Source organism: Carassius carassius, chromosome 8 (assembly GCF_963082965.1).
Source record: "Carassius carassius chromosome 8, fCarCar2.1, whole genome shotgun sequence".
Classification (NCBI taxonomy): Eukaryota; Metazoa; Chordata; class Actinopteri; order Cypriniformes; family Cyprinidae; genus Carassius; species Carassius carassius.
This window is the reverse complement of record NC_081762.1, coordinates 3,421,811-3,446,082: the sequence shown is the minus strand read 5'-3', so window position 1 is coordinate 3,446,082 and position 24,272 is coordinate 3,421,811. Positions and strand designations below refer to the sequence as shown.

At 35.7% G+C, this 24,272-nt stretch overlaps 2 protein-coding genes across 3 annotated transcripts in view; both read left to right on the top strand.

The window, feature by feature from the left end:
• Positions 1-18,050, top strand: part of LOC132144990 (DENN domain-containing protein 3-like) — a 32,468-nt gene extending 14,418 nt beyond the window's left edge. The window contains exons 13-25 of one of the 2 annotated variants that reach the window (XM_059555640.1): positions 771-949; positions 3,945-4,475; positions 5,828-5,872; positions 7,846-8,105; positions 8,182-8,352; positions 9,883-10,012; positions 10,723-10,830; positions 13,435-13,574; positions 13,976-14,136; positions 14,741-14,880; positions 15,992-16,110; positions 17,554-17,691; positions 17,772-18,050. In XM_059555640.1, coding sequence (XP_059411623.1) covers positions 771-949; positions 3,945-4,475; positions 5,828-5,872; positions 7,846-8,105; positions 8,182-8,352; positions 9,883-10,012; positions 10,723-10,830; positions 13,435-13,574; positions 13,976-14,136; positions 14,741-14,880; positions 15,992-16,110; positions 17,554-17,691; positions 17,772-17,960 — 2,311 coding nt within the window. In that variant the 3' untranslated portion in view covers positions 17,961-18,050. The remainder of the gene's footprint in view (positions 1-770; positions 950-3,944; positions 4,476-5,827; positions 5,873-7,845; positions 8,106-8,181; positions 8,353-9,882; positions 10,013-10,722; positions 10,831-13,434; positions 13,575-13,975; positions 14,137-14,740; positions 14,881-15,991; positions 16,111-17,553; positions 17,692-17,771) is intronic. The other variant, XM_059555641.1, reaches the window with a different exon arrangement.
• Positions 18,051-22,598: 4,548 nt separating this feature from the next.
• The window catches only part of LOC132144988 (focal adhesion kinase 1-like), an 82,024-nt gene continuing 80,350 nt past the window's right edge, over positions 22,599-24,272 (top strand). The window contains exon 1 of the mRNA XM_059555638.1: positions 22,599-22,770. The gene's annotated coding sequence lies outside the window, so the exon portion shown is untranslated. The remainder of the gene's footprint in view (positions 22,771-24,272) is intronic.

The following is a 24,272-nucleotide window of genomic DNA, read 5'->3' as shown; positions in this document are numbered from 1 at the left end:
CTTTCTGTTGAAGGAAGGGGAATGAGGCTTGAATCCGACTCGATGTGATGCTTTTTTATTGAAGGAAGGGGAATGAGGCTTGAATCCGACTCGATGTGATGCTTTCTGTTGAAGGAAGGGGAATGAGGCTTGAATCCGACTCGATGTGATGCTTTCTATTGAAGGAAGGGGAATGAGGCTTGAATCTGATTCAATGTGATGCTTTCTATTGAAGGAAGGGGAAGTTAAACACTATATTTAACACCACAGTAAATCTACAAGCCAGAGTGTACCATTGAAAACATCTCACACGTGAAAGGCACAGCAGACAAAAACGTCCTGTTTAATTCTTCAGGGTCAGAGGACGAGTGTATCAGGGCCATAAAAACTAAAGTATGACAATTTTTCAGATCATCTCTTCCTGGTAATAGATACCAAGGGTTATTGGTAAAGATAACCAGGGTTGTTGTTTTTTTTAGTTGGTAATGGCATTAGTTTGTATGTAACTTAATATGTGATCCTGTCACAGCAGCATGAAGGTTATTAATTAATTTTTTTACAGTCTTACATATTTACCTGCTGTAAGTGTATTTACTGTAAACATGTTCTCATTCATTTTTTACTCATTGACGAACGTATTGAAATGATTATCAGCAGGTCACACATGCAGTACAAGAAATAGGGTTAAAAACTAACACAATTTTTTTTTTAATTTTCCCTTTTTGGTGATGAAATCCATCATCTGACAAGAATGATCTGAAATAAAGCACATCTCCATCTCTGTCGCTCAGGATGAGAGCCTTGACAGAGTCTCCTCACAGACCCATGATGGAGGGGATCTGCAAGTACGTCAGACCAGAGAACGGCCTGAACAGCAGGCTGGGGGTGAGTATGCCAAACCTGGCCGACCACCGACTGCTCGCCGTCCCGGTTCAACAGACGTCCATGAGGACCATGCCTTTCCACAGCGGTGAGGACACTTTTAACAACACATCATATATTCTGAAACAAGTCTTAACCAAGGAACCTCCAGGGATTCGTGTGGTTTAACATATATATATATCTTTCCTTTATTGTAGTGTTGGTGCCATAGATATTGCAGGACGTGAGTCTCTTTTAACAAAAATAAGATAAATATATTACAATATTCATAGTATAAAAACTATATAAAGTATAACATAAAATATATAACAAGTTATTGAGAAACAAAAATATTTAGTTACATCTTGATTTAGTTTTTTAGCATTTCAATTAAGTTACATAGTTTTAAAATTATTTAATCCTTTAAGTTTTTTAGCATTTTAATTGATATCATTAACATTTACAGTACAGATCAAAAGTTTGGAAACATTACTATTTTTAATGTTTTTGAAAGAAGTTTCTTCTGCTCATCAAGCCTGCATTTATTTGATCAAAAATACAGAAAAAAATGTAATATTGTGACATATTATTACAATTTAAAATAATTGTTTTTAAATTTATTATACTTTAAATTATCATTTATTTCTGTGATGCAAAGCTGATTTTTTAGGATCATTATCACATGATCCTTCAGAAATCATTCTAATATGATGATTCATTATCAAAGTTGGAAACAGTTCTGCTGCTTAATATTTTTTCAGAACATGTGATACTTTTTTAGGATACTTTGATGAATAAAAAGTTTTTTCTTTCTTTTTTTTTTTATACAATTAATACTTTTATTCAGCAAGGATGTGTTAAATTGATAAAAAGTGTTAGTAAAGAAAATATATTATTAGAATAAATATTATTATAATTTTTATTTTATTTTGAATAAATGCAGTTCTTTTTAACCTTTTATTGATCAAATATATTAGACAGCAGAACTGTTTCCAACACTCATAATAAATCAGAATATTAGGATGATTTCTAAATGATCATGTGATAGACTGATGTTACATGTGACACTGAAGGCTGGAGTAATGATGCTGAAAATTCAGCTTTGCATCACAGAAATAAATTATTTTTTTAAAGTATATTCAAATAGAAAACTATTATTTTAAGTTGTAATAATATTACACAATATTACTGTTTTTTCTGTATTTTTGATCAAATAAATGCAGGCTTGATGAGCAGAAGAAACTTCTTTCAAAAACATTAAAAATAGTAATGTTTCCAAACATTTGGTCTGTACTGTATGTTAAATATACATTTATATTAATTAAAAATATTTATTTTTAATAATATTCATATTAATTATATTCTTTAATAATATTAATTTAATCCATTTTAATCCTGCGGCCCCCTTAAAAGTTTGCTGAGAAGCATTGTTTTATAGAGTGTTTATTGCACATAAAGAAGAGCATGTGCCCTCAGCAGGTGATGTCATCAGTATTTTTGGTTTATTTTTATGGAAGAGAAATGCATATATCTGCTATATGTTTATTCTGTCAACCTTCATGTGTGCACTAACATATAGGGTCTGTTTACACCTGGTCACTTCATGTGTTTTCTCTGATTGGATTGCTATCTGATTTGTTAAAGCGGCTCCATTTACACTTGGCCACATAAATGTGTCTCCGCAAACCTGATATAAAAGGATTTCGATATAAGTGATGTGACATACAGCCAAGTATGGTGATCCAGTATCCAGGAGTCAAACTCTCTAACCACTAGGCCACGACTTCCCCAAGAAGTCAGCCAAGAGGAGACTGTTTTTCCTTTGCTAAAGTAAGGAATCTTTGCTCCTGTTAACAAGTGTTGGGTTTCACGACTCACTGGTGCATGTGCAACACTGACCTTATACGTCTTTTCCCCGAAACTGCTTTTGTTTTACAACAGTGAGCGCAAGCTAGATTAAAGTGATTATTACCCTTTGAGCAAGGATATTTTTCTTACAAAAACGCATTGATTCGCTAGAGAAGTCCTTTGATCACCCCCCAGAGCCGTGTGAGACACTTGTTTTGTAATGGATGCGCTTTTTATTAAACTCCTTATGGACCGATGAAGTCCAACAACTGCTGAGTGGCATCAAACAGCTTGAAATATCAAAGACAATTTTTAAAATAACTCTGACTGGATTTGTATGAAAGAAGAAAGTCATATGCACCTAGGATGACTTCAAGGCGAGTAATTTATGGGCTAATTTTCATATTTGGGTGATCTAACCCTTTAAGTGACCAGGTGTAAACTTTCCTGTGTATTTAAGAAAGTAAATTTAGTAAAATTTGATTATGTATCATCTATAAATCGTTGAACAAAGCAGTTAATTTTGACAGGCATAGTCTTAATCTTTATCCTGAGTCAAAAATTCTTAATAGTCTTATACTTAATAGTCACATTTTATAGTTTTAGTCGACGAAAAATCATTGCGTTTTGTCAACTTTTAGTCATTATTTTAGTCAAGCTGCAGTTTGAATAAAACAGTTATTTTTGTAGCTATTTAATATGTAGTTTTCAAACAGAAATAGTCATTAATTCTTCTCTCTTTAGACCAAATCAATTAAGCTTATAAGAAATTTGAATCTAGGATTGAATTTGGAAAAACTTGAATAGATGACAATTTTCATTTCTATCCCTTTAACAGTTGTAAAAAGGGATCGACTATAAAAATAATAGTTGTTCATATATAGTAGGCTATATAGATAATATATATCATTTATAATTTTTGAAGAGAGCACAATAAGACGGAAGAGATACAAATTAAACTCATTTTTCAGATACAGTAGGTTTATTTAACATGTACATTTATTTAACATCTTTTGTTGGTTAACATTAATGACACAGATGGGTCCTTAATTATTGCTGTCCCTTTAAAACGAAAGACATGCTTGTAAAACTGACATATGTTCAGTTTTCACCCACCAGTTTACATTCACTTAATCCATAACTGACTTTATTTGCATTACACGATAGACAATTCATCTGCAATTTTAGTTTTTACGAAATTACCACTAGAACAAAGTCATTGTATGTGTCACTTATCTCCTATTTCATGGTTACAGGTACCTGGAGTCCCTCAAGGCCAATCAAAACCTTTAAACTCCCAGAATTCCCTCCTCCGCTCGCCTACCAATACGTTCAGAGTTACTACAATGATCTCATCAAAGAGTTGAGCAAAGCCATCTCCACAGCAACCCCAGATGACTCCGCCCTCCTGGCCCGTTATTATTACCTGCGAGGACTGGTGAACTCTGTTGCTGGGAAGCGCGTGGATGCCCTCGGAGACTTCCAGAGCTTGTATAAGACAGACATGGACATATTTCCTGCCAAGCTACTGAATGTGCTGGTCGAGTCTCTGTCGGTGGAGGAGAGGAGGATGGCCGAGCGACGCCCCGATTTGAACCGTCTAATCAGCCGGGTGAAAAGAGAGAATGAACGAGAGCGGGCGCGACCAATAGATGATGGGACGGTGAAGAGATTCGAACTGCCCAAGAAACACTTGCACATGGAGGACTTTGTGCAGCGTGTTCAGGAGTCTGGCATCGTGAAGGATCAGGGCACCATCCAGCGGCTGTTTGAGGCTCTTACTGTGGGTGGGTACAAAGCACAACCAATCAGAATAGAGCTGTTGTTTGTTTGGGCCAAAGAGATGAGCTAACTAATGGACTAGGGAAACTAATCAAGATCTGGGAAGCTTTCCTGTTCTTGCAATCCAAGGCTGCATCTGAAAGATTAGGCAGCTGACTTGATGCCTCACTGCTCTATCAGGCAATGACTTTGCAGGCAGCGCTTGTGTGTGAATGTACCTTCCAAAGCTGATTTCGGACAGACTTTGGAAACAGTAGACAGAGCTTTGGTGATAGCTAAGCAAAATTTAATAACTACAAATTCAAGACTAATTTCTCACTAGAAATGATTTCAAAAAATTTAACAAATAAACTGACCATCAACCTCAGCTTTCAGATGCAATATATTTTATTTGTGCAGCTGTCACAAATTTGAATGTGCAGAATAGATGGAGAGATGATGGGAGCAGGGACAGATGGACGGACGTATACTGTATTTTTCGGACTATAAGTCGCACCTGAGTATAAGTCGCATCAGTCCAAAAATACGTCATGATGAGGAAAAAACATATATAAGTCGCACTGGACTATAAGTCGCATTTATTTAGAACCAAGAACCAAGAGAAAACATTACTGTCTCCAGCCGCAAGAGGGCGGTTCATGTCTCTTAGTTCATTTCTCTTGGTTCATGTCAAAGTAATTTTGACAAATAAGTCGCACCTGACTATAAGTCGCAGGAACAACCAAACTATGAAAAAAAGTGCGACTTATAGTCCGGAAAATACGGTAGATAGATGGATGTATAGGTAGGTAAATGAAGGATGGATGGATGGATTAATACATAGACCGGTAGATAATGATGGATGGGTAGATAGAGATGTAGAGGATGGATGGATGGATGGATGGATGCATAGACAGGTAGATGATGATGGATGGATAGATAGAGATGTAGATGATGGATGGATGGATAGATGGATGGGTAGATAGACAGGTAGAGGATGGATGGATGGATGGATGGATGAATGCATAGACAGGTAGATGATGATGGATGGATAGATAGAGAGGTAGATGATGGATGGATGGGTAGATAGACAGGTAGAGGATGGATGGATGGATGGGTGGGTGGGGGGACAGGTAATTTTGTAAAAAAAAATTTTTAATGTGTAGTATAAAATATACCGTTATGTACAATATAACTATACAAATATATAAAAATATAAACATACAATATATTATATTATATTGATAACATCTGCTACCAATATCGGCCCAGTCAAGCAGATAAATAACATTGTAATATGCTGATATTAATATTGGCTGATAGTGATATGCTCACTGATTCTCTAGTGTTTTTTGTAAAAATCGCTTTGGTTTGTCAGGTGTGGATTCCACTTCGCAGTCTGTGTTTTACCTTGAGCTGGAGGGTAAGCGTAGTTTGCATGTGCCATCAGTACTAACAGCATCACGGCATGATGGCACATGTGTGGCTCCATACTTGCATGTGCATGAGTGTGTGTGTGTGTGTGCACGTGAAGGAATGTTCTTCAGGTAGCCACATTCAGAGCTGCCATCTTTAACCCAGTTTGTGTTTAACCTCTAGCTGTACTCATGTGTTCATTTGCTCGAGTAGCACAACGCTGGTTAATCATTTCCTGTCTGTTTAAAGTCATGTAACATTTAAAGCTCTGTGTCAAATCATTTCCTGGATGGTTTTAGTTGAACAGGTCTGAGTTTGTGTGTCAGTTCTGCATTTCTCATTCATACACTCATTCTTCATTTAAAAAACATTTGAATGCGAGGCACAACTCTTCAGTAAACATTCAGGTTTAAAAGAGATATTTTTGCTTCAGTCTTCAAAGTCACATGATCCTTCAGAAATCATTCTAATATGCTGATTTATTATCAGTGCTGGAAACAGATTTTTTAATCAAATAAATGCAGCCTTGATGAGCATAAGAGACTAATTTAAAAATCATTACAAGTCTTACTGATCCCAAACTTTTGAGCGGTAGTGTATATCTTAATGGAATTTACCATAACGCTTTATTGCTTGGAGCCATAAAATAAAGAAAGCACCTTTATCTCAGATGCCACGAGATCTGCAATATTTCAGTCATCATTTACTCATGCTAATGTTCTCAAACTACAATGACGCTCCTTTTGTGTAATGCAGAAGAGATGCTTTGGTCATTTAAAGTCTACATCATGTTTGAATATATCATTAGCATACAATGATTCAATTTCAGTCTGTTCCTCACACAAAGCATCAAATGACTTCAGAAGACATGCAGTAGACAGTATAGTGCATGAAAATAATATTAATAATAATAAAACAAAGTAATAATATATTAATAGATTTATTTTAAATTGCCAATCAGTCGATCAATCAACCAACAAACCAAAGTTTAGAGAAAATAAATAAAACTAAGATGAAACTAACTAAAAATAAGTAGTTTAGTACACTGAAAACAGTAAAAAAAATAAAAAATAAATGAATTGTAAAATGTAAATAAAAATGTAAATAAATAAAACTAGAAAATAAATATATACATATATAAATAAATTATATATATTATAATAATTAAAACACAGAATTAAAAATATTTAAATATATAAGAATTAAAATAGACAACCAGTCAATCAATGTTTCGAGAAAACAGTGTATAAAATATAAAGATAATAAGATTAACTTTTAAGATATATATAATATATAATAAATATATAATTAGGTTAAATTAAATAAATACATATATGCGACCCTGGTCTTAAGTCTCCGGGGTATATTTGTAGCAATAGCCAAAAAAACATTGTATGGGTCAAAATTTTCTAGTTTTCTTTTATGCCAAAGATCATCAGGACATTAAGTAAAGAACATATTCCATGAAGATATGTTGTAAATTTCCTACAGTAAATATATCAAAACTTCTTTTTTTGATTAGTAATATGCATTGCTAAGAATTCATTTGGACAACTTTAAAGGAGATTTTCTCAGTATTTAGATTTTTGTTGCACCCTCAGATTCCAGCTTTTCAAACAGTTGTATTTCGGCCAAATATTGTCCAAAAATATAATAATAAACCATAAATCAATGGAAAGCTTATTTATTCAGCTTTCAGATGATGTATGAATCTCAATTTCAAAAAATTAACACTTAAGACCGGTTTAGTGCATAGTGAAAAAGTTCATAGTGAAAAAAAACGTAATGTAATATAATAAAAACGAAATATTTTCCAAATAATATTTAACACATTTATCCTACATTTTTAATAAGTGCTTTTTTTAGGAAGCGGGTGCCTCGCACAAGGATGATCATAGTTTGAGCTCCATTGCATCTAAAAGACTGAAAGCCCAAGATCTCCAGTAAAACATTCATGTTTGCGATCTTTCCTCCACACAGGTCAGCAGAAGCAGGTGGATCCAGAGACCTTCTGCTTCTTCTACAACTTCTGGAAGGAGACCGAAGCGGCGGCTCAAGACGTGGATCTGCCGGTCGTCGTGCTGGAGCACCTGGTGAAGGACGAATGTGTCTACAAGCTCTCGTCTTCAGTGAAGACCAGCCACGGCGTGGGGAAGATCGCCATGACCCAGCGCAGGCTCTTCCTGCTGACGGAGGGCCGGCCGGGATACGTGGAGATCACCAAGTTCAGAGATATTGAGGTCAGGATCGCTCAGACCAGGTTTAAATGTTTCAGGCTGAACCGTAATCACGAGAGACTTTATTCTTCTCATCCAGGACGTGAAGATATCATCCACTCCTTTCCTTCTGCTGAGGATCCCGACGCTGAAGATCACAACCTCCCTCAGGAAGGAGACGTTCGAGGCCAATCTGAAGTCGGAGTGTGACCTTTGGCACCTGATGATCAAAGAGATGTGGGCCGGGAGGAAGATGGCAGACGAACATAAGGTTTAATGTCTCCTATAGTCCTTGATTTAGCTAAATTCATCTCTTAAATCAGCTGAACCACTTTTTTCTGAGTTAATATTTCAGTTAGGGATCACATGACATGCAAGCAAACAAATATAATGCACACCCTGATGAAGGCGAGTTAGCTGTTTTTAATGTTAAAGCCAGATGAATAAAGGCTTTTTATGTCTTAACCACATTTTCGAGTGCCTTGGATTAATGAGTTTTTTGATGACATAAAAGTTCACACCCCTGCAGCGTTTTCTAAATATATCTAATGTTAAATATTTTTTAGTAAGTGTTATTAATTGTGTTTTATTTACTTACAGTGTAAGACTGGTCTATAAATTATAGACCTATTATGATTGTTTTGTCATGTTGTGATGATGAACATTTAAAGTCTCATATTGCTGCTGATTTTATTTCAAAAAATTTTTTTGCTTTTAAATGATTCTTTATTCTTGCTATTGTAATAATTTAGTAATTATAAAAGATTAAGAGAAAATAATTATTTTAGTTTATTCTGGCTAAACGCCTGTTATTTAGTACATTAGTCTGATATTTTGTACATTAGTCTGAAATAGGGATGGACAATTAATACATTTAATTTATTTATTTTAATTAATTCATTTTATTTATTTCAGATACAATTGATTATGAAAATAAAATAACCCGGTGTATTTTTTTATTTATTTATTTTTTTTGTAGGTGCTATTGACTTAATTGCTATGTTATTTTAAGTCTTGAAATACATTTTTGATAAGAATATTAATAATAGTTTTATTTAACCCTGAGTTACAGTACTAACATGCCTTAAATTCTTGGAATAAATAAACATTACATAATACATACTTGTATATTCATTATTTTATTTTACACTCAGTTACTCTAATGATGTAATGAAATTATTAATAATAATTTAGCGACTAAATATGTCTTAAATTCTTCATTTTCAAAAGTTAAAAGCTTTTATTTTGGTGGAAAACTGCAGAGAGAGATTTTTAAATCTGTGTTTATTGGCAGGTTTATAAATGCTTTTCGTTACAAATCTGCCTGTCAGTGCGAAAACTTTCTCTACCAAAATGTGTAAAGGTGTTTCAGATGGATGTGGATCATGTGAAGACACTGAAAAGCCCAGAACATATGACCCTGGTTTCACAAACAAGGCTTAAGTCTAGTCCTTGACTAAAATGCATGACATGAGCTGTTTTAACTGAAAGAAACATGCACTGATTTTAAAGCATGCCAGTGTTGTTATTTTCTAATGCACGTTTATAAAAGATTCTTAAATGTCCTAATTAAACGATGGCATAATCCTATGGCTTCATCTTAGTCTGTGAAACCAGGCCATAGTGTAACAGAACAACACAGTACTGTAGTTTAGAGCAGATAAGAGTTCAGCGCAGTAGTGTTTCAGGTGGAGATGTTCTCACTTCCTCAGACATGAATCGTTCTCGTCCTGAGGGTCAGGAGTGTGTCTCCTGTGCTGTACACACTCGTGTGAATGTGTGCTGTGATGTGTGTCCACAGGACCCTCAGTTCATTGAGCAGGCCTTGACTAACGCTCTGCTGATGGACGCTGTGGTCGGCTGCCTGCAGTCACAGAAAGCCATCTTCGCTGCTACCAAACTGGCCTACTTCGACAAGAAGAAGCTCGAGGGTGTGTATCTCTCCATCAGTACATTTACAGATTTCTTACTGTGGCTTTGTCGTTTGTTATGGTTGCATAACATGCATGCGTTGGTTGGGTGATTATATCTGGTTATGATTTTGGCTTCCAGTGACTATGAAAACATAATTAGTTTTATGTTGATTGTCTTGTTTTCGTGACTATGAAAACAGTATCTGGTTATGATTTTGGCTTTCAGTCACTATGAAAACAAGACAATCGACATTAAACAAATTATGTTTTCACAGTGATGCTCTTATTTCATCTTGTTAGAAATCCAACATCCACAATTTTTAGTCGTTTTCAGCAGATTGTGGAATGCATCTTATTTTTTTTCTTCGTATAATTTATTTGTATTTATTATTTGTATATTATTTATTTAAATTCACACACACCTTAATAAATCACAAATCACAATAAATGAGCAGCCTAAAGGCACAAAAAAAAACATGAAAGAAAAATGCATTGTACACGTCACCAACAGTGTATGATAAAGTGCTATTTTAGTAATTAGTGACTGTTGCTACTACCAATAAAAAGTAAATAAAACAAAATTTAAACCCTTAGGAGATAAGCAGCAGCTCGTTATAGAGAGAGAACCGGAGAACAAACGATCTAGTTGTGTTTTTTGGTGATAGTCACCTTATTAAGCGTCACAGGACAGTATTTAGTGACTGTATTTGTGTCTGGGTTTATCACAGTGCCCATGATGGTCCCTAAAACAACATCTGAGACCCTGAAACACAAGATCAACCCGTCTCTGGACCAGACGTCTCCTCAGGCCGTGGACGTCCTGCTCTACACACCTGGTGAGGGTCTTATGTGTTTTTATTTGTTTGTAAGAGCAAAGCCAGATTGATGTTTGTTTCATATCAATGTGGCTTTCACTTTCAAGTTCGTCTCAGTCTGATCAAGCAGTCTGACCTGGGATTTCCACAAGCCTTGTGCAGATGGCTAGTGTGTTCCTCTGTGATCCTGATAGCATGGAGAAGAGCAGGCTTACAAATCAGCCCAGCGCAGAGTTGCCATGCTCTCTTATTTCCTTCCCGTGTTTGATTACCACACATTTTCCCTCACCGGACTTATCCGGGACAGAGACACGTGATCAAAGTGATTTCCTCTGAGCTGAGTGAAGCACAATCCTTTGTTCAGGAATCTGAAGCACTTAACTCTTCACTATGTTTGTTTGTTAAAGGTGTTACAAAGCTACACAAACATGACTTCAGGGCAGGCTATGGGGCTATTTGAGTGTGATAACATACATTCATGCATTTGAGATGCTTTTATTAGTATGGCTATTATATAAATATAGATTAAGACTAATGAATATTTATTCATTATGAAGAATGCACTTTAAAACCAATCAAATTTTGTTCAAGACAGGACTATGACATATGTCCTATCGGTGTGCTTTTGATTTGTTAGGTTTCACTGCTATCAGCTGTAGATCAATGAGGCCTGGTCATATGACTTTGATAAGAATCATAATGCTTCAGTATCTCTGTTGCATAACGTAAAAACGCTGTCCTGCTCTTGTTAGTCCAGCTGAACGGAGGGGTAAAAGTCACACGCTTGAGGAGTGACAAACTATAAAAGATCTCATAAAATCTGGCATAAACATTTACAGGTCATATTCCATTACACAATCACAAGAAAGAAATAAGGTATATCTTGAATCAAGAAAACTTGTTTTTAGATGCATTAAGATTTTATATGTAATGACAATTATGCATATTTCACTCAAAACTGTCATTGCTGTAATACATAAATAGATATATCGTTCATTTTGTGAAGCATTTATAAATAATGTTGTACTGCCTTTAGTTCATGACTCATTTAAAATTACATTGATAAGAAGTTTTAGTTATGAGAATAATGCCACAATACCAAAATAGTATTTGTCAGGGATCTAGGAAGGAGGACCCAATTGCAGTGAGATATAAGGGTTTATTGACAAAAGACTGATACAAGAGGGCAGTGAAGTGCACAAAAGATACCACAACATGAACACAATAAACAGGGACAGCTAGGGAAGGCCACTGGGAAGGCTTCAGGAAACAACTGGCAGAATACTTGGGCAACAGAGGGGGCAGCAAGACCAGGCTGATAGAGAAGGCCACACAAGGCACCATAGAGCAGAGCTCAGACACTTGTTGACCACCGACTCAGAGACCGACCAAGTGCCAGGCAGGTAGAACCATGGCAGGAAACACAAGGAAAAGGTCAGGAACACAAGACTAGACAGGACAAAGCGCCACAAAAACACAAATTACTCAAGACAAGGAAAAATATAAACCAATAAAAGTTTAAGTAACAAAATAAGAAACTACCAATTAAACCAACTTAATCAAACAAAACCAAGAATCAAGACTAGAAAAACCAAATAAATCATAAAAGCAAAAAAAAAAAGGACAAACAAATTACTAAAACAAGGAGCAAGACAAGAACATCGAACTACAAGGACACAAGACCAACCAGACAAAGAGACATGAACATATATTCAGACAGAGACAGAAGGGGTGAGAATGACCACAGACCAGCAAACACAAAAGGGTAAGGTGCACTAAAAATAGGGAGGAAAATACATGAGGGACAGGTGAGCACAATTAGACCAACTAGGCTAACAAGAGGGTGTGGTAAAGAGGAAACAAGAAGAAGGGGCTAAAGGAGCACATGGCCAAGAAAATAACTAACAAGGCCATGTGCTGACACTAGACACAAGCAACAAAAACATAAAAAGGTGACAGTGCAAAACCCTGACAGTATTGATCCTAAAAATACACTTCATTTTATTTATACAAAGCAGATTTTTAATATTTAACATGTCTATATATATATATAATTAATATTTTTTTTTAAATTTCTTTTTAATTAATTAATTTTATATATCTATCTAGATAGACATATACTGTATATCTATTTCATTTTTTACATTTACATTTTATATCATTACTTATTTTGTAATGATATAAAATTTTGCTGTGAAATATGATCTAGTCTTGATTTTTTAAATAAATGTTCACAGTAAATAATATAAAATATAACAATTAGATTAATATAATAATACAAAATAAATATTGCTACTTCTAATTAAAAGTACAAAAAATTTAAATAAACACAAAGGGCATAAACAGCAGCTCGTCTGAGAGAGAACAGGAGAACAAAAGATCTTGTCGCGTTTTTGTGATATTCTTCTTATTATGCGTGTATGTGTGACAGGACCGACAGTGGAAAGGTTTAGCACAGATTTAGGTCTCACTCAGTGAATGTAGAAACACATCCCCTCTCAGATTGTGTGTTTTGTGGTGAGGAGTCTGTGACACTGCTGGGAGGATTTGACCTCCATTCAGGAGGAAACTGAACCGTTATGAAAGCCAGAGACTCGTCCAGTAAACACTGTGTGTGTGTTTTAGGTCAACTGAGCGTTTCGTCGCTGGACGGCGGAGGAAACCCAAAGCTTTGGTGTGCTTTGAGCAACGGGAAGGTGCTGGTGTTCGATGCGGCCAGCTGGTCCATGCAGAAGAACTCTGTACAAGTGGGAAAGTCCCGTCTGGTGAGGAAACCTCTCTAGATATAAAAAATGAACTTCAGGGATGACGTACTCTGTGTTTCCTTGTCCCACCTCCTTATCAGACATGAGAGGCTGTTTAGGAGTTTCAGGAAGAAAACAACTAATATGGTTTATTAGTATAACTGTAATCAACTTGCTTTATCTAAAAGCATTAAGTATTTTTCCCACAACATCACAGCAATAATGTTGAAAAAGAAAAAATGCTCCTGCATGTAAACGCTGCATCCCACATCTATGGCTATACATTTTAGCATTTTGTTAGACTTCACTACATTGCTGGGATGCCTATAGTCATGGAAAACATTAGTGCACTTTATAGTTTTCACAGTGGTGTTGCCCCCTGCTGTTCAGTGTGTGAACACACTTCTTTTCACTCCTCCCAGACCTGCATGCTGGCAGTGAACCAACAGCAGCTGTGGATCGGCTCAAGGGATTCGTTCATTTACATCATAAACCCACGGAGCGTTTCCTGCAATAAACAACTGACGGAGCATCGCTGTGAGGTCACCGGACTCGCCCTGGAGGAGAGAACTGACAAATTCAGGTAAGAGAGACAAAACACGACAGTCATTAAAGGAATAGTTCACCTAAAAATGAACATTCGCTGAAAAATGACTCCTTCAGGCCATCTATGATGAACTTGTTTCTTAATGGGATTAGATTTGTAGAAATGTAGTATTCCATCTGCAGTGAATGGGTGCCGTCAGAATGAGTCCAAACAGCTGAAAGAAACATCACAATAATCCACAGCACTCCAGTCCAACGGGTAATGTCCTGAGAAGTGAAAATCTGTGTGTTTCTAAGAAACAAATTCATCTTTAAGATGCGTTTAACTTTAAACCATTCATAATAATAACAACGCTTTCTCCAGTGAAAAAGTCCATCTCCTGTTCACTAAAACCCACCAACATATTGGTTTAGAGCTGTTTTGGCCTGTGTTCGCTTCTAAACAAAGCTTGAAAAATGTATTTTGGAGCAGATGCATATGGATATTGGACTTGTATTTAAGCAACAGTTTAAAGATAGCTGCTTGGATTCTCATTCTGACGGCACCCATTCACTACAGAGGATATGTTGTTGAGCAAGTGACACTATGCTAAATTTCTCCAAAGCTAGAGATGGATGTTAATTGTATTTTTTGCCTGCAGTCAGACGTTGGCGTACTCGTGCAGTGAAGATGGCAGTGTGATCGTGTGGGACGTGTCGACGCTGCAGGTCAGACGGCAGTTCAGAGTCTCCTGTGACAGACTGCAGAGCGTCCAGATCCACACCGGCATGCTGTGGTGCTGTAAGTCTGCCTCACACACTGCTATGAATGCACGTTTCTATTAGATAATAACTCCAATTTTACTTAAACTGTTATCTTGACTATTTATTGTGTGCTTGTTACAGCTACTGTTTAAATGCTTGTATTTCAACAGTAGAAACATCATAATATCATTCAGAAGTGTATTTAAACGGGTCATATCACGTTGCTAAAAAGAACATTATTTTGTGTATTTGGTGTAATGCAATGTGTTTATGCGATTTAAAGTTAAAAACACATGATTTTCCACATATGCACCTATTGTATGCTCCGCCTTCCTGAAACATACATTTTTACAAAGCTGATCGTTCCCGAGAAGTGAAGTGTGCTCTGATTGGCCAGCTCTCCAGTGCGTTGTGATTGGCTGAATGCCTCAAGCATGTGACGGAAATGTTATGCCCCTCACCATACTGTGATGCCGTGTGTCCGGCGGCACGACAAGACAAAACCAGTAAAACACATTACAAACAAGGCTTTTGTAGCATCCAGTGGAACATAATTACTGATTATAATGACTTACACTGTCTTTTCACACGTTTCATTGATTTCCGCCACATAAACATAAAACCATGTCTGCATTTGTGATCGGAGAAACAACAAACAACAAGCGCTACTCTACACTGCTCAAAACTCACTTTTGAATCATCATTGGCAAAATTCTTTAAATAAAAAACATACTTACAGACTGTGAGTCAGAAGCACCAGACTGTCCTTACAAAGATGGAGCTGCCCAACCGGTATTGTAGGCTACTCTTCCAGGATCAGGAAACTCCTCCGTAAAATGTGCTGCACACAATCAAATATTTGGGTTCTGTTCTGGAACAGTGTTGTGAATACAACTTAACCACTGATTTCTAGTTGAGTTCTCTTCTGGAAGACCAAACAAAGTAGTTTTGCTTTCACAATGAAACACTCATCATCTCCACGAACAGCTTGTTAATTCTCCAAAGAGAAAGAAAAACTTGAAATCGCATCAAATGACCCATTTTAGACCTACACGATTATTAAATAAATTATTTCCGGTTTCAGATAAAAAACGAAAACTTAGTGAAATAAAATAATCTCAATGCATAACAGTTTTTTTGTATTAAAGGTGGTCGTGATTGTGTGCTGGAAGTGCGCAGGAACGGCACGGTTCATCGTAAGGTGTCTCTTCCAGATCACCCGCTGAGCTCACCGAGGGGGTTCAGCTGTTTCCTGCTCTTTAACGAGGTAAAAACCCCGATGGTGAAGGAGGCCGTGAGCTCGTCCGGCTGGGCTTCAGCACTCATTAGAGCAGTTAATGGATCACACGTGTGAGGATGTTTTATAGGTCTCTGAGCTGTGATGAGCACGGCTTTTGATCATTTCCAAGAAACGGGATTCAGGAAAAGTTGCTAGGGTCTTCTGGGTGGATTTTAAAATTATTCCAGTTTTATTTTTTATTACTGCACTGTTTTAGGTAGCTTGTGGAAGTGCATTACAGCACAGCTATTTATTCACTTAATTTTAGTGAAGAGTTGATAAGATTTTTACTGTTTTTGAACAAGTTTTCTTATGTCCACTGAGGCTTCATTTATTTGATCAAAAATAAACTCAAAGCAGTAAAATTGTGAAATATTATTACAATATTTTTCTATGTGAATTTATCTTAAACTGTAATTTATTTCTGTGATGCGCCGCTGTATTTTCAACATCATTCCTCCAGTCTTCAGTGTCACATGATCTTCAGAAATCATGAAAATATGATGATTTACTGCTCAAGAAACATTTATGATCATTATCAATGTTTAAAACAGTTGTGCCGCACAATATGTTTGTGTACTGTGTATATTCACTATGTATATATAAAAACAAACAATTGCATGTATATATTTAAGAAACATGTTATGTTAACATATTAAATATATTTATTTTAAATTTAAAATAAAAGAATATAAATATATGAAATGTATACAGTATACAAGTAAATATTTTCAAAATGTATATCGTATGCGTGTTTGTTTATATAAACATAATAAATACAAATAGTACACACACGTATATCATGTAAACATTTGAATGTGATTAATCGTTTAACAGCACTAATATGTGTGTGTGTGTGTGTGTGTGTGTATAATGACATGGGTATGACACAGGTATTACAAGGAAAGGGTGACTTATGAGGACATAACCCATATCCCCATTTTTCAAAACGCTTATAAATCATACAGAATGAGTTTTTTTGAGAAAGTAAAAATGCACAAAGTTTCCTGTGAGGGTCTGGGTGAGGTGTAGGGTTGGTGTAGGGTCATAGAAAATACAGTTTGTACAGAATAAAAACCATTACACCTATGGGATGAACACACTTTTCACAAAGTCTGTGTGTGTGTGTGTGTGTTCTGTTTGGAAGTGAAAGAAAATCTATTGTAAAAAGAATTGTTTGTTTTTTTTACTATAAATAAATAAATCATAAAGTAATCATGTTAAATACAGTAATTCTGATCTCAGTATTAATTATAATACTTGTGATTTTTTGCAGTAATTGAGCAGCCCTAGTTCCTTAATGCTCCAAGTAAATGTTTGTGATTTTTCATCTGTTTGCCACCAGACAGCGGCCGTTATAAGATAATACTCATATAAGTTATCAGTTAGTAAAGTCTTCTTGGTTGACTTGTGCTGGGAATGTGATTGCAGTCGGAGCAGCTGTGGACAGGTTTGGCAGACGCAGGGGAGCTGTGTGTGTGGCACTGCAGAGACCTGAACAAACCCTTCATCAGGATCCAGCTCAAAGACTGCGCCGGCGTCGTCTGCATGATCAGAGTCAAGAACCAGGTGAGACGCCACTCACGTTCACCTGTCCAGATGTGTGAGTAGAAGATAAAGAGTGACATTACAATCTCTCCTGCTCTCAGATCTGGGTGGGCTGCCAGGGGAAAACCCGCGGGAAGATCTACGTGGTGAACACGGAGCGATACACGGTGGAGAAGGAGCTGATGGCACACGACGACAGCGTTCAGACTCTGTGCTCGGCTGAAGATCGCTACGTGCTCAGCGGAGCCGCACGGGCCGACGGAAAAATCGGCATCTGGAAGGTTGAGTAGAAACAAACCGGAACATGTGATCCGTTTCAGCCTCACCGAACACATTTTCTCAATCAGATATGAACTATTATAGACAAAACAAGCTTATTTTTTAAAATAAGAGACCATGCATGACCATAAATGCATAGATGCACATTGGAAATGAAGAAACACAGTGCAAACACATGCTGGCAGATGAAAAACAGTGGACATTTACAGCAAAAACATGCAAATTCTCACATTCATATATCATTTTGGGAATAATTTGCTTGTTACGTGATTGTATGAAATGTAAATATTGAAGGGAAGGACACTTTTACACTACATTTATGATGAATTCTACAGTGCTATATCAGTGTTTATGTATCTCATTCATGTCTGAATATGATTTATGATAAAGGATATTCTCCGGGCTGTTTTTTAATGTGTTCAAGTCCAAAAACAGCAAACTAATGGAGATGAAATGTGCCAGTGTAAATGTTTATTATGAAAGAAAGTCTCAACGTTGCACTCGCTTTATACCTGTGAAAACAGATCTTTATGAATTTTTGAGTTCTTAAAGGAATAATTGCTTGATTGCATGGTCATAACTGAATTATGAACACCTGGTGGCATGTTAGAAATATAAAAATGCACTTTACCCTACAACACTAATTACTGTATCTTCTTATAATAATAATAGTCCAGGATGCATAACTTTTCAGTAAAGGACCAATAAGCCTCATTGATGAGTCCGTTTTCAGTGCCATTGAATATGACTGAGTTACTGTCTGTATGCATATGTTTCATATCTGTACATAGTTTATCATGCATTATATCTATATTTGTCTATGCAAAATCCATTTTAATGGCCATAATGGTTTTATATCGAAACATTTCACTTCTGCGTTTGTCTATAAATGTCATTTTGAAGACTGGAGTTTAGATGAAATGAACAAAGCCTTGTGTATGTATTTATTGTATATATTCATAAAAATCTGTTGGATTTAACGCTGTAGTCTTTCTTTGATTCATCCACCACTAGAAGGCAGCAGAGTCTCGTCTTTCTCATCAAACAGCTTCTCAGATGGACTCAATGAAATACTAGTACACTAATTATTGCGTAGTATATACTAAATTCTGCCTACTATATAAATATGTAAAACAAACACTTGTGGCAGTGTGAGCAAATAATGAGTCATGAACAAATCATAAAAAATGGCACAGAGCACATTGCATTTTGCAGATTGCTCTGGTTGCACATTGCATATTTTGTCAAATGAATCTGGTTATACAGACAAATAGCACCATGTGCACTGTGTACATGCTATGAAGCATGTGAAAAAAGAGAGTCTTGATTCAGTCTGGCATCTCGACTGTCGCAGAGTTTCATTTTTTTCTAGCTCATATGTTGGAATCAATGTTATTTTCTGGTATGGAGGTCTCAGGAGAGTAGCGACACGTTTGGCTTCACTGAGAGCCGCTGAAGGCTGTGAAGTCCATCTGTGGAGTGAGATTATGGTTTGTAATCTTCATCTCCAGAGATCATGGCATTTAATCCCGTCTGAACCTCTCAGTGTGTCATTCATCTGACGAACACTGACCTAAAGAGCAGCGATATAAACATACACCACTCTTATTTTTATGCCTCTCTATTCGTAAACTATTCTTTCTTTTTTTTAATGTGAAAGAGCACAAAAATTTTAATAATATTTACTCACCCTCATGTAATTGTAATGCATCTGCATGCTGTATTTGTTCCATAAAAACGTTTTTCAGATTTTTTCTTTATGCAGGTTTTTTATAGATGACTGCTCATAGCAGGGTTATTATAGATATCTAAAACTAAAACATTATATATATATATATACATATATATATATATATATTATATATATATATACAGAAAAGTCACTTAAAATAAATGTTAGCTGAAATCAAATACAATATAAAAACCTAAGCTAATTTTATTTCAATACATGCTAAGGCAACTTTTTTCATTTTTATTACTAAAATAACTAAAACGGAGTAAATTGAAACTAATAAATAAAAATAATTAATAAAAACTATATAGACATTTAAAAAATAATAAAATTTTTACAAAAATTCTAGTTCAATTAATGAACTAAAAAATAAACAGAAAATATAAAAATAAAATGTAGGGCAAAATATTAACAAAAAATATAAAAAACAATACTAACTCATAGTGAACACAATGATTGACAATTAAAATACTAATTTAAATTTTTACAAATTGTTAATTTATTATTTTAAATTATTCTACTTATAAATCAGCTGAACTAACAAACAGGAAAGTATGAATTTAAAATTGTTATAATTATTAATGCATATTAACATTTGACATTAATTATAGTTTTGAAAACAATATAATTTGAATAATTATCAAATTCCTATAAAATGCTAATGGATTTTTTATTTTATTTATTTATTTATTTTATTTATTTATTTTTAATCAGTCGTAAAGTTCCTAAAACCTTTAGAAGCTTCTAAACTTTAATGTTCTTTTTTATGATTTACAACTGGATGTTTGTTTGATGTTGTTACCTATGAACTAATATTTGTCTTGTGTGAATGCTCTTTATGTTTGGACATTGTTCAGAGCTCATTTCCAGGTTGAAGAGAACTGAGGAGTTAAATTCCCACCAGAGAAAGAGAAGATGAGTCAGATTTCTGTGGAACTACTGCAGTAAAGAGAGAGAAATCACATTTTCTAGAAGAAAGTCTCTCCTCGCGCTGTGATCTGATTGATTCATCAGTAAGGGGATTTTCAGAGAACTCACTCTTGCCTAGACGTGACTCATTTAGGTGGGTCCATAATGCTTTTATTTCATCAACAATGATTAGAAAAGTCAGCAAAGCCAAGGTTCTGCTGATCTGAGATCAAACAGATGTGGTTTCACTCATGGTGATTATGTTTATAGTTTAATCAGAGCTGATCTCAGATCAGCATATAAAGGAGCAACGATCACATGATCACGAAAAGCTGCTGATATCAGTACAGTAACCACACAAGAATGAGACTCCTCAGGGTGTGAAAAAGAAATTTTTAAAAACCCAATAGTCATTATATGCCACGCCAAACATTATTAATTGATTTGGTATGACTGACTTTCCAAAGTGATTCAGTGATTTGCTATCACTGAATTTCCATAGTTAATTTTCTCAGATTGAATAGAATAGAACAGCTGCTCTATTCAGACACAGAAAACAGTCACTTCTTGAGCAATGTGCTCTCTCAGATGGACACTGAGACCCTATAGAGACCACAGACACAAATGTCCACTGTTAAACTCATGAGAGTCATTCATTGTAAGGCTACTCCATTGTATCCAGACGTGTTTGCCCAGTGGGTGAACGAATCCATCTTTTGAACTGATTCCTCAGAATGATTCGATCGAATCGTTTCGCAAAACGGTTGTCAATCGCTCAACTGCTCAACGGGGGGGAAGTCGTGGCCTAATGGTTAGACAGTCAGACTCGCAATCGAAGGGTCTAGTTTCATATTTTATTCTGTTTAATAAAAATTAAAAAAAAATCTGAAAAAAGGTTTGCGATACGAGCGCCAAAGTCCCAATCTGAATCAAAAGATTTGCGAGCCCACTCCGAAGTTCCGATCTAATATAAATGATTCCCATCTGAATCTGTAAAATTAATCGCAAACCCGCTCTGCAGTTCTGAATGAGTAGCTTCAGAAGAACTTTATTTACCCCCTTGAGCCGTGTGGACTTCTTTTATGATCGTTTGGTTCAGTTTTTTGGACTTCATATTTTGGCCTACCATCCACTCCTATTATAAAGCTTGGAAGAACCAGGATGTTTTTTTTTTTATACATATACCTCTGATTATTTATCTGAAAAAAAAAAGTCATATACATCTAGGATGGCTTGAGGGTAAGTAAAGCATGGGGTAATTTCCATTTTTAGGTGAACTAACCCTTTAAATCAAATGATTCGTATATGAGGTCCTATCTGAATAATGATTCGCGAACCAATGTTTCAGATCATGACTTCGGAGCACAGATCTCAATCAATCAATTGATGAAATGATTCACGAACCAGCTCCGAAATTCCAATCTGAGATCAAATGATTTGCGAACCTGCTCAGAAGTCCCAACCTAAATCAGTTGATTTGCAATACGCAATTTGAAGTCCCGATCCGAAAAAATTATTCACAGTTATTCATTATTATTTCAGTCAATGCAAAATAATTGCATCCTGGTACTCTCCAAAATGGTGGAAGATGGTATCTCTGGGAGAATAATTGTTAAATAGTTATTTTTGTTTTCTTTGCGCACAAAGAGCAACTCATGTCACATGGACCGTTTTTACCGATATTCTTACTATGTTTCTGGATCTGGGAACATTTCAGATTCCGATAGTTGCTGTCTAGGGTCAGAAAGCTCTCAGATTTCATCAGAAATATCGTAGTTTGTGTTCCGAAGATAGACGTAGTTCTTACGGGTTTGGAACAATGACAGAATTATAATTTTTGGGTGAACTAGCCCTTTAAGATCGTACAAATTTGAATTCAAATGAATCGGCGAGAGAGTTCATTTGACCGTGCGAGCGAATCGATTCGCTAAATGAATCGGACTACCCCAGCGCCCGGCGGTGTTCATTCATTCGGGACTGGGAGGAGTGTGTGCGTGTGTTTGTGTTTGTGTGTGTGTGGTGTGTGTGTGGAGCTGGATGGAGCTGGAGTGGGTTGGGATCTGCCCGTCAGCCATGTTGGAATGAGAGGGAATGAAAAACTGGAATGAGAGAGGATCGAGTGGAGAAGACGGGAAAAGCGGCTTCTGGAAGATCACCACAGACGACCACACAATAAACGAGTGAGTAGCGCGCATTCATACTCTCACACATCTGTTAGAAAGAAACAAACTGTCACTGTAAAAGGTCAATATGAGCATTTCTGAGCTGGATCGACCGAGCCATGCCTTCATGAGGAATACTGCTCTAATACTGCTCAGATATCGTTTGGATCCGATATCTGTGCGCGCTGATTGTGACGCGCGTCGGATTCATTGGATCGAATCTAGTTTGGACTCTGAAGGTTTGTTGACGTCAGCTTCAAAAGTTTATGCCACATTATTTCAGCACAAACCCACTGTGTTGTGTTTTACAGAGTTTCTGTTTATCGCGTGTAGCTACATCAGCAGGATTTGATGACAGCTTGTGTTAAGCTCAGCTATTTCAATCAACAAAAGTTATCACAGAGTATTATATAAAAATATAGATGTAGTATATAAGAATAAATTATTAAAATAGTTGTATTGTAATGTATGGATTGTGTGCAGAGCATAAGCATTGCTTTGAAAAATACATGAAGGAAAAAATAAAACACATTCGATTGTGAGTAGTTTTACAGTAGAAGCAATAATTCAGCATTTTATTTATTTATTTATTTATTTTTTATTTAAAAAATATTTACCATACTTTATGTGTATGACCCATAGTACTGTGTTTATTTTTTGGAGATGTGCTTTGTTTTTATACATTTGACCAAATATTTACCATGCTTTATGAGTCTGTACCAGAGTACTACTATGTTTTTTGGAGATGTATCATTGTAAATGAGATGTTGATGATATAAATATATCAATTTTTTTTTTTTTTTACATGTTCTTTTGGTAAGCTACATAAGTATAGAGCATTTCTATACGTTTTGGACAACGTACCATGGTAATATCAGATTTATTTGAAAAAAATAGTTTGTTTCATCATTTTACTATATATATATATATATATATATATTATTTATTCGTTTATGTATTTTTTTATTTTTTTTTTGCAAGCAGATTATTCATGCAATATTGCACTTTTTTTTTATGTGCGATTACTTAATAAATGTATAAATCCCACACAGTCCCTCAAACAAACCTGCATCAAAATTTGAATTGCAACCTTTTAGTCAATTGACTTTCCTTAGGCTTCGTGAGGAACTGTTGCATTACACACAGGGTTTCACATAATTTGGACATTAATTTGGAATTAGTGTTGCTAATATAATGATACACATCACATCTTGATACATACTGTATGTTAAGATTCAATAGGTTGCAGTAGATCATGCTTAGAATTGATATTGAGTACATTAATTGAATGGTAGGAAATTATATGAAAGCACGATGAAATAAAAACAAGTATATACCCTCACACTAATGTTTCCACCAGTTTGATGTTCTGTGTCCGTCTATCTCCTTATCCTTGAATGTGAACGAGAACAGTGCTGGGGAATCTCAGTCATTTGCTGATGTGTTCTGGCAGCTCTGTGTGCGAGTGATACTGTGTTTTGTGCGTCCCGGGGCGGTGGAAATGAGGGGTATTTTTAGAG